An 11,558-nucleotide genomic window follows, 5' to 3' on the forward strand; every position below is an offset into this window, starting at 1 on the left:
TGCCCCATTCCCCACAGACACTATTGCGTGATCCAAGTAGATCTCTGCAGCAGCAACAGCAAAAAGAATGTGGGGATGGAAGATTTTCTCCCTACCCCATTCACCTCCTGGAAAGAATGAAATTGATCATCTTCCAAATGTCAGTCCCCCTTTGGTTATGGATTTGTGTGTGTGTTTGCCAGAGGCATAACTAGGGAAAATAGCGCCTAGGGCAAGCACTGAAATTGCGCCCCTGTCCAAACAGGAATAATGGGACTTGTAGTCAACAATATCTGGAAATCCCTGTTAAAAGGAACACTGTACCATCTAGACATGGTTGTTGATCAAAACCTGAAAACATGAGCCATCTCTGTAAAAGACTTAGAACAACAGTCAGAAGTTATGTGAGGATTCCAAGTGTCATTTTCTCTTTCTTATCTCATTCTTTTTTTAAAAAACATGACTTTGTCCTAGAGGATCACCTGCCCAAATAGCCACTAGCAAAATAGGGGAAGAAGAAGGTGGTGGTGGTGGTGGGGTCTATAAACCAGTGAATGATTCCTGCCAGCCTTTGTCTTATGATGACTGTTGGCTCATGATGGGGTATATGTGCATTCAACACACTAGTGCTTACTTTGACACCAAGAGGCAGGGGGATACATTAGTTTGCCACACTAGACAGAGGAATTTGCAACAGGAGCAGACAGCCAAGTTCTGCCAGGGCCAGAACCAGCCCCTGCCAGACTAAGAAATCATTGTAATTTGCCCCTTCCTGTCACAAGCAGTGTGCTGTTCTTTTATTATTGACTAACTCTCAGATATCCCAGTCATGGGTGGAAAATTCAGGGTCAATTTACAAGAGACACATTTTCTACATGGAAGTTTCTTCTGTGCAGGTGTTGTGCAGAAACCCATGTGTAGTGACCGTCAGGAGTATAGCAAGGTTGGAATGGGCCAAGATGAGATTTTAAAATGGGCCCCCAGCCCCTCAAAGTCCAGGGCCTTCACACACCCCAGGCCCCCAAGGATTTACGTCTGATATTTCAAAATAAGTATACTGCCTGGAAATACATTTCACTGAATACACACACACACACACACACACTCACACTTCACAGTATATAGTGATATACATTGAGTACTATATATTTGTGCTACTTTTAATGCCTAGAACACAGTGCATCAACGCTAATTATTAAAATGGCCCCTTCGCTGCAGATTAGCAAAGGAGACTTTCAACCATGCAGGGTGAGCCTGTGTTTGTTTTTTCAGAATTCTGAACAAATTCAGTAAAGTTTGATTCTGGGAGGTTTTTCACACGAGGCTTTTAAAGCCCTTTAACACACATCTCCTCTGGAATGGAGGTGCTGCATTCACATGTTGGCCAGATGCACCCTGAAGTCCCTGCAAGTTATTGGAGAGCAGTTCACACACAAGAAAAATAAAATAAAAGCACAACACATGCTTCACAGTTCTCACTCAGACCTTCTGGGTTGCAAAACAACTTGAACATAAGTGCATTTATGAATGAATGAATGAAAATAAATAAATAAATAAAATATACTTGTTCCAGAAGTTTTTGTAATTTTCTGCCATGAAACAAGCCACTTATAGGCCTTTTTAGATAGTTTTTGTTTTTAAAGCCAGCAAATTTTTCAGTCTGTTTTCAATTAAATATTCAGAGGCTTCTCAGTCTCCCCCCCCCCCCACATATCAAAGCCCTATGGCAAGCAGATCCCTATATATGGTGGGGGAGTGCAACCACAAAAAGGAATTCACAGCCTACCTGGCAAAAGCTGTGCTGGCTGGTCTGGGCAGAGGGTTTGCTGCAGAACTCTGCCTGCCTCCTCCTCCTGGCTTGCTTGGCCTGCCGAGTTCAGGCTTCAGGGAGGCCTACTCAGAGGCCTCTCTGGAAGCCCCGCCCACCTGCCGATCAGCTGAGAGGCGGGGAGAGAAAGCTCTGCAATTTGCAGGCAGCTCTCATCCTAGGCCTCGTTGCCGATCCTAGGCCGGAGCTGGAGGCAAGTGGCTGAGGGGCCCTGGGGCTGGGCAGTGGGGTGGGGGGTGGCAGGAACTGGCGTGGCGCCCCCTCCTCAGTGGCGCCTAGGGCACGTGCCCTGCCTGCCCCCCCCCCAGTTCCGCCTATGGTGTTTGTCCTTTTAAAAATTGCAGGCACAGAACTGATCATCCAGTGAACCTCTGCTTTGCTTTTTAAAAAGTTAATCTGCATAATTTACGATGAAAGCTTATTTTTTAAATTAATCTTTATAACTCATGGTGAAAGCAGAATTTAATTCTTAGGATGCAAGCTAGTGCTTTGAAATAGCAAGAGTTGCAGTGTGTGTGGTGGTGTATTCCAGATGTGCAGGTTTAAAATCCTTTGACTTATTTCGCTTACAGTGGAACGTACCATTCAAGAGACGAGAGCACAGACAGCGGCCTCAGCATGAGCAGTTACAGTGTTCCCAGAACTCCAGATGACTTCCTCAACAGTGTCGATGAAATGGATACAGGTTTGTTTCCTTTTCTTACAGTTGAACTCTGACTGTATGTTTTTCATTGTTTGTCTGACTAGACAGAGCAGAGGAGAATCAGCAAATCTGAATAACATCAACATTATTTTATGGTTCTCTCCTGTATCATTGGAATATATCTTTAGCAAGTGCTGTTCTGTGTTGGCTCTTCTTTCCCTCTCCCCTTTTTTAAAGAGCTAGTCCAACACTGCAAATACGCTGTTGTTGTTGGTATCACACTGGCAGCTTGAGTGGGGACGGTTTTTTGTATTCTGTCCACATGGTCTGAAAAGCTGCTGCAACCTGAAGTATCTGGACATGTCAGATATTTTGCCAGTTGAAAATAAGTAAAATAAGAGCCAGCACTCGTGCAGCATCTGTCCTATTTGACTTTCTGTTAACTCTCTCCACACAAGCAGGCACCTTGTTTCCCTGTAGGAGGATGAAACATGGTGGGTCACTTCTTTGAGGTGAGAGTATATTTCCAAGGTGAACATGGGCCAAATCAGGAGGATAGTGTATCCATCGAAGAGGAAGACAACTCATGAGCAAAGGACAGAGGAAGCCACCTAATACTGAGTCGGCCCTTTGGTCCAGGTAGCTCAGTATTGTCTTTGTCTTCTCTGACCAGTAGTGGCTGTCTGTGCATTCATCTAGTTAAGTTGGCAGTGTGTCCTGTAAGGGACAAAAGCCAAAAAATACCTGAGATTTGGAAGTTTATATAACTCTCTATTATGAGAGGAGAGCTGGTCTTGTGGTAGCAAGCATGTCTTATCCCCTTAGCTAAGCAGAGTCTTCCCTGGTTGCATATGAATGGGAGCCTCCCTGCATGTGAGAGCACTGTAAGATATCCCCCTTGAGGGATGGAGCCGCTCTGGGAAGAGCAGAAGCTTCCAAGTTCCCTCCCAGGGATCTCCAAGATAGAGCTGAGAGAGATTCCTGCCTGCACCTTTGGAGAAGCCACTGCCAGTCTGTGTAGACAATACTGAGCTAGATGGATCTATGGTGTGACTCAGAATATGGCAGCTTCCTATGTTCCTATGCAGGATTAGAACTGTAATACTCCATCTTTCATAGTCTTATATAAAACATCTTGATATTACAAGGAGTGATCTTTTAAAACCATGCCTTGTAAAGCATTCCATGCATCATTCTAAGAAGAAAATACGCCATAAGAGACTTCCTCATTTTTTCCAAAACTTCCTGGTTTTCTGTGTCTGACCTTTGGAGGGGGGGAATGAATGGGCATATATATATATAGAGAGAGAGAGAGAGCTATATTTAAATATGTGCCACATTTTTCTGGTGTCCCTCCACTGACTCTTCACCTCTCTGCATGGGTTGCCAACCTGCAGCTCAGGTGCCACAAGTGGTACAAGCAAGCAGGAGTTTGTGGTGTGCCTGGAGAGGAACAGAGCGGCTGTGGGCCTGGCTGTAGCAGAATCTAGCCGACATTCTTGTTTTCCAGTACAGTAGATTAGAGACAAAAAATTGCAGAGGGTGAGAGGGTGCTACGTATCTGCCCACTATCCTGTTCTTTGATCTTGACTTGTGCCACGCTTGCGAGAAATATTGTATACCTGACGGCTTTTAGTTCCCCAGTGCTAGCCATTGTGTTTGCTCATGTTGCACATGGTCAGAGAACAGCAAATGGATGCCGAGCTTAATTTGTGCAGAGTCTTGGGATGCCTGATGGCATTCTGCAGGCTGGCTAATATAAGACAAAGCAATCAGTTTGTCCAGGCCAAATGATGCAACTATTTTGACGTATTTAATGTTTGTGCTTTGCCTTCATATTGTATCTAGGTGACAGTATCAACCAAAGCAACATCCCCTCCCATCAGAACCGTTTTCCAGACTACCTTGAAGCCATTCCAGGGACAAACGTGGACCTTGGGACACTGGAAGGAGAAGCAATGAATATAGAAGGAGAGGAACTGATGCCCAGCCTACAGGAGGCCTTGAGTTCCGATATCCTTAATGACATGGAGTCCGTGCTGGCAGCCACCAAGCTAGATAAAGAAAGCTTTCTAACCTGGTTATAGGGGCCTCAGGGAGACGGCGTTTGAAATCTTTGAAGGATCTAAGGAGATAAGACATGTACCTGATGTTGAGAACAAGCCTGTGCGGCAAAAGCTTCTTGGCTTAGGATCAGAGAGGAAAACAAGTAAATGAACAAAATACTCCAGATTCTTTTCATCCAGTGTTTTGTTCTTCCTTGTCCAATCGCTGCTGTTATACTGCTGACCTCTTTCACAGTTGACTCTGAAAAACTAGACAATTTATCTTTTTCTTCTTTTTTTTAATGCTGTTGCAACTACTGTTCAACATGGTGGTGGGGATGGGGAAGTGGCAAGAGAGATAGCCCGGCCCTGTTTTTTGGGTGATGACTGTCATTCCTTTTGTCCTGCTATCTGTTTGCATATCCTTTTATCTAATAACTTGGATTTTGTTGAATTTAACTCTGCACGTCCACACTTGTAGCTGGCTTCTTGTTTGCTCTGTTGCCTATGGCAAGCAGAAGAAACATGACTTACTGGTCCAGCAAGCCAAAAATGGTGCATCTGATCAAGAAGAAGTCAATACTGATGTAGAGATAAGAGTCAGAAGGAGGCTGGAAACCTTTTAATGTTGGGCACAATCCACCAGGCACCATGGCTGGTTGATCACTATTGAAACGAATGAAAGTTGCATGGCACCAGTGATTGCTGAAATACGAATGCCCATTGTTAGCTACTTAGTAGTTTTCCTTGTTAGCTTGCTCTTATTTTATGGCACCATAGATCATGAGTCATTTTACATAAGAACACTATTAATTTTGATTGTTGCCTCTTATTCTAGCTTATCTTTTTCTTTAAAATTCTACATTTAAAAAAATATTATTATAGCAATAGGTTAGGAAGTTAATTGTTTTTGGTTTTTTGTGTTTTGAATAGTAAAATCTAAATTTCCTAACTTCACCTAGTCTTATTTAAATCTGAATGGTTGACTTTTTTTATACCCAACTAGTGTAACCAGATAGCCAAGTGAATATCTGTAGTTTTCTGTTTTGCTTATAACCTTTTTTTTAAAGATAGCTTTGAATGTAGACTAAAGGACCGGTGGCTTATCTTTCATGCCTGTGCCAGAATTTGAAGCAAAGATTTTCTTAGGGCAAATTTTTAACAATTACTGAACCGTTGTCCTAAATGCACTTGTTTGACAGTTGGTCCCTCTTATTTCCGAGGAACTTGCATACATCTAAGTGTCCTTAGGATTGTCGCTTAAGAGTTATTAACTGTATAGCTTTTATAATGAATTTTAAACACAGCAAACTATACACTACGAGTATGTTGGGTTTTTTGTTTCATCAAGGGACAGCTCTTACCACGATGGGAAGAGCTTTTTAATGTTGATGAAATTGGTGACTTGAGATTCAGAAGTCCCTGATGGATGAGAGATGCTTTCCTGTAGTTAGTTCTGTGATATTGTTTGTATGATGGAGACAATACTAGCAATGAGAACATTAAAGCTGAGATGCATCAGAGCATCCTGACAAATAAGCCCATGGTACATATAGAAGACTCTAAAGATATGTGTTGGATGGAAATGAGAGCAAGTAGAAATGTTATTTTAGTTGTAGAGTTTAGCACTGAAGTCGGAATGAACACATCTCGATACCATTACTTAAAACAGGAAATGATTGTCATTGAAGTTGTCTGCAGGAATTGTGTGACACGTTTTCCAAAGAGTATTTTTAAATGAACAAAGTGAGCATGAATCAATATTACAATATAAGCTATGAAGTATTTTTCATGTGTGGGAGGGGGAAAAAATGCACTGGCACCAGCCAGTACCTTATTGAAGGGTCTGTCAACGTTCCCATTAATTATGGCAACTGTCCATATATTTTAAAGGGTTTATAACTTGGTCATTCAGAAAAAATGTCATGCTGAAACTTTGTATGTAGTTTTTCGACCTAGAAGGTATTAATTTCAGTAATATTTTAATTTGGCCACTTGTAGTTGATGTGGGGGTGAAATTAATAATGATTAGCGTAGAGTAATAAGCCACAGTTTAATGGGTCTCTCTATCTTCTGCAATGCCAAGATGCGTAACCTGGGCGAGGGGGCGGGGTGACACACATCACACTCCCATTTAAAATTATTTATTCCTAGTCTTCCCACCCTATTCTGAAAATGCTTTCAAAAGCACTGAATATAAATTGACTTGAATTGTATAAATGTAGAAAAGTGAGAGAATCCACATTTGGTTTGCCCATTTGTATTCAGATCCTAGGAGACCACTTGTACCTATTTGAGCATCAAGTAGGAATTGCTGAGTTCCTGTCCTGGGCATCACATAGAAATACACATAAACTGTTTCTGTTTGCTTTTGTTGGTCACAGCTTTAAAGTTGGAACCTCCCCTCCCCTCTTGTTGTACATACACTACACAGCTTATACTGTACTTGAGTAGCACTGCTGGAGAGGTACCGACATAAAACTGGGAATTCTTGAATTTCTCTTAACACTAAGCCTGTTTATGCAGTACTTAACTTTAGTTACTTACTTTTTAAGCCTCTTTGTTTAATGGGAACTGTGCCTTAGAGAACTTGTACTGTTGGCAAGAAGGGGGGGGTGGGGAGACCCAGACTGATTGGAAGTTTTTATTCAAAACTATCACTTGACAAAGTGGCTTAACTTTTTTTTGTATCGAAATACAAAAAAAAAAGTGTTATGGGTAGCATTTTGTATTGATTGGTGTATATATTTGAACAGATCACTGTCCTAACTTTATAGCTTCTATAATTTTTTAAAAAGTACAGTGTGTTCAGAATGCAATGGAAGCTTATGAATTCTTTTATGTCTAGCAGCATAACCTGCTTTGGAATATGTACCGTTTCTATAAATCACATGGTTCAAAAATTGTACCAATCAGTGTTGGCGCTCAAGCAATGCAAGAGGAGACAATTTCAGAGTGATTTAATGGTAACCTAACTTTTGCACATCTGGAGAATCCATATCGAAATGACTTCACAATCATGGGGGATGTTTTATACAAGAGGCAGGTGTGTGTCTGTCTGAAATGACACTTTTTTTCTTTAGCTAGAGAGAACCTCCATATTTTAAAATGTTTTCTATTAGAGAACTCTGAAATACAACTTTTTCAAATATATATATAGTTATGAATGTTATATTTTCTTTAAGTGTAAGAGCATGCCTCTGTTAGGTACCGTAGTAAATTCTGTTACATCTTCTTTTATGTAATACATTTTTTTCATTGCTTTTTTTGTTTTACATGATATAAATATATACTTTGTGCTTACAGTGTCTTGTTTTGGTTTTTAACATTAATTAGATCCTAATACTGATGAGAAGACATACTTATCAGGTGTCAAATTCTGAGAACATAAGCTTAAAAAAAACAAGTAGTCATTGTTGCTGAAATCAAGTAGAATCCTTACTGATATTCTACCAGATTTCTAGGTTTACAGTAGATACCTGGGTCTATTCTTGGTAGTCCCATAGAGTTCCACATGTACCCTGAGCTTTTATATGTGTAGCCTGCCCTGTTTGCTGGGGGTGGGGAACAGGGAGCAAATCCGCACCTGTAAAATAATGTGTATATGGATCAGATTTCTTGTACAAGTGTATCCCTTGAAAGCAGGGATAGAGGTCCAGTGCACATAAGGAAGTATCCCATCTTAAAGCGTGCAGCATGTTAATGGGCTAGAACTGCCATCTTTGCCATGACTCTTGCATGCCCATCTCTCATAAGAACAGCCCTGCTGGATCTGGCTAAAGGCCCATCTAGTCCAGCATCCTGTTTCACACAGTGGCCCACCAGATGCCACTGGAAGCCTCTCAGCCTTGCATGTGAGCCTGCAAACAGAACCAGCCCAGGTAACCACTTACTAGCATGCCTGCCCACCAGATATTCATACATTCAGATCATTCACACAATCAAAAACTGTGCTCTACCCAGGTTTGAGAGCTGTGTGTGCTCTCAAATTTTGGCTGTGTAGAAGCAAGGTAGGAGGAAAACCTGGGTAGAAATGATTGTGTGGAAGCAAGGTAGGAGGGAAAGCTACCCAGGTTTTTCTCCTACCATGCTTCCACACAACTGACAATTGGGAACCCACACAGCTCCCAAACTTGGGTAGAACACCATTTTTGATTGTGTGAATGACCTCATTGTATGACACATCACCAGCCAAAAAGAGAGAGCATAAAACGTTCCTAATTTTTGGAAATGCCTGTGCTCACCTGAAGGCAATTCTTATTTTCTGTAGCTGGATAGGCAAGTAGTTGCTCTCAAGCCTGCCTCCTTCCATGATGACCTCCAATCACATTCCCATAACCCATGCACTCCTGTTGCCAATCACTTGCTCATACCAATTTCCTACACTCCTTTTGCCATCTGGCCCTCTTAAAATAAAATTAAAATGCTGTAATTATCAAGTTCAAAACAAGGTGTAAAAAGGAACACAGAACGCAAATACTACCCTCACATCCGTGTAGTTTATCCAGAAACTGAGTTGCCATCTGCTGGAACTTCTCTTTCTTGACTTCAAGAAACGTCAGAGCTTTGCTTCCTGCTTCAGTGCAAACATTAAACTGTGGCTGTTACTTGCCATATCTTTATCCATGATGTACGCTAGCATTGCATTCTTACTCTCCTTCCCTGTGTGATACAATGTATATTTCTTAGCAGTCAAAGAACATGGGCAGATTACTACTAAAGTCACACCACCTTTCAGTCTGAGGTTTCAGATGTTAGGGTTTTTACACTGACTAATATCCTGAATCGACAGAAGTCCTATTGAAATTAAGTATTTTTTAGAGTAACTCCTGAGTAGTACTATTAGGTAACTTAATCTGGATGGCAGCCACAATGTTTAATCTTTTAAATTTAATTTCCTTTTTCTGATTGCCTTGCATATTGATTCCCTCTTCATCAGTTGTTAATTTACATCACTGATCACCATATATTGGATACCTGGTGACACAGCACTTTTTGACCTACTTTCCCAATATTAGAGAAGGTGGCTTATGGGATCGGTCTGCGTATGTCCATCCATGTCTATCCCTCTCACATTTTCAGATCAAATACAAAACTAATTCACAACATATAGGAGGGAATCCTGTGGGACCCTATCCTGATGGTTTTGTGATGTTTGTCAGTCTACCGTGTTAGTTCAAGGTGGTGGCTGCTCAAAGTATAGGCAGTACCCCTTTGTAACACATGTGCTGACAGTTGGATACAATCCAAATTCACAGCACATGTGAAGGGATTCTAGATAAGAGTCAAATTTTTAAAAGAAGCAGAAGATAGGCTTCATTAGTTCTAAGGATAATTATTTTTTCCCCTAGATTAAAACTGGAGATACTCTTCATCCTCCCAAAGATACATACATATTTTTTTCCCTTGCTTGAGTCACAAAGCAGTGGGCAGACATCTTCCTTGAAGCTGCTGGATAGCCCAGCTAATATTACCTTCCAGTACAGAAAGGAGTGAAGAGGCATGTATCTTAATGAGCAGAAAGCACTCCCAGTCATGCCTACCACTTTCTGGCACATGCTGTATAGAGCAGTTTTAATGCTCATTATGATTTTTGCAGGGTGGGGAACTGTATTTTACAACTCTAAATTGGTTGAGACAGTCACTTGCCTTATAAAACTCCTGTTCTTTTGGACCATGCCCTGTGTGTGTTTGTGTGTGCGCGCATGAGTGTCTGTGTCTGTATTGCATGAAGTTTGAACCTGAATTGGTTTGTGTCAGGGAGCCTCTGCCCCAAGGAAAAGCCAGCCAGCCACCAACGTGCATGATTTCCAACACCTAGACTTGAACTGCCATAGATAATCTGTCCCCATAGATGTCACGGGTGAGGAAAATGAGTCAACTCTGAATATCTTTGAACCCAAACTAGGCCATCTTCCAAATGAGCTCAACCCTTAGATTTGCTTTTGAAAGTAGGTTCATGTGTTGACATCTGGATTTTGTTTCATGGCCATTTTTAACTTTTAATAAAAAGGTGAGAGTTGACACAACCCATGAAATCTTGAAGGAAGCAGATCCAGGTAGGTTTATTCTGTGTTTTCAAGGTCATTCCTGAAGTCAGGGAAGTTGAAAGACACATGGTGACCTCCTTTCCTCTTTTAAGAGTTGTATTCACATCTTTTGGTCTTTCAATTTTATCACTCCTAAAGGGAAAAAAAATCTTAAATGTGGATGTGTTATTGAACTGCCGAACATTTCAGATCTCTTTTGTGCATTGATCCACCTAATGACCCTGTGAAGTAGAACACTCAGGATCCTAGTTGACAGACAAGGTACTGAGATTGCAGCAATGACTAATCTAAGGCTCCACATATGTTCCCGGCAAAGATGGGCTTGATTTACCCAGTTCCAAATCCAGTTCCTTCTCTACTGGCTTCTTATGTAAGAAGGGCATCTAGATCCTGATTAACACATGTAAGTAAAGCAGGTGAGTTTCTGAGCCACCTAATGGCGCAGCAGGAAAATGACTTTACTAGCAAGCCAGAGGTTGCTGGTTCAAATCCCCACTGGTGTGTTTTCCAGACTATGGGAAACACCTATACCGGGCAGCAGCAATACAGGAAGATGCTGAAAGGCATCATCTCACACTGCGCTAGAGCTGGCAATGGTAAACCCCTCCCGTATTCTACCAAAGAAAACCACAGGGCTCTGTGGTCGCCAGGAGTTGACACCCATTCCACAGCACACTTTACCTTTACTTTAGAGTTCCTGAGACTTGTATCATTTCAGATTATAATTGAGGGATTGTGTATTCTCTGCATCTAGAAAGTGCATATGTTGCAGGGAAGGCTAAGTTTATTAACCTGTCAAGGAAAGCTAGTTTTCCATAAACAGATTTCCCTCCTCCTGCCCTCTAAAATAGTACAGTCCCATGGGGAGCATCTGTAGATGTTAGTTGTCCTTTATTTAATGGCAGTAAAGTGGGTGTTCTAGGAGACGCACTGTTGTTGGGGCGGAAAGCAGTTCTGTGATGAAGGCACATGGGGCATCGCTTGATACAAATTTGCAGTTTTATATGGAGAGA

The 11,558-nt window shown here is 41.5% G+C and overlaps 1 protein-coding gene across 13 annotated transcripts in view; it reads left to right on the forward strand.

The window, feature by feature from the left end:
* YAP1 (Yes1 associated transcriptional regulator) overlaps positions 1-7,800 on the forward strand; it is a 137,621-nt gene extending 129,821 nt beyond the window's left edge. For all 13 annotated transcript variants that reach the window (XM_053310402.1, XM_053310404.1, XM_053310403.1 and 10 more), the window contains 2 exons: positions 2,380-2,492; positions 4,299-7,800. In XM_053310402.1, the coding sequence (XP_053166377.1) occupies positions 2,380-2,492; positions 4,299-4,537 (352 nt within the window). In that variant the 3' untranslated portion in view covers positions 4,538-7,800. The remainder of the gene's footprint in view (positions 1-2,379; positions 2,493-4,298) is intronic.
* Positions 7,801-11,558: the final 3,758 nt, after the last annotated feature.

This window comes from Hemicordylus capensis, chromosome 3 (genome assembly GCF_027244095.1).
Source record: "Hemicordylus capensis ecotype Gifberg chromosome 3, rHemCap1.1.pri, whole genome shotgun sequence".
Lineage (NCBI taxonomy): Eukaryota > Metazoa > Chordata > Lepidosauria > Squamata > Cordylidae > Hemicordylus > Hemicordylus capensis.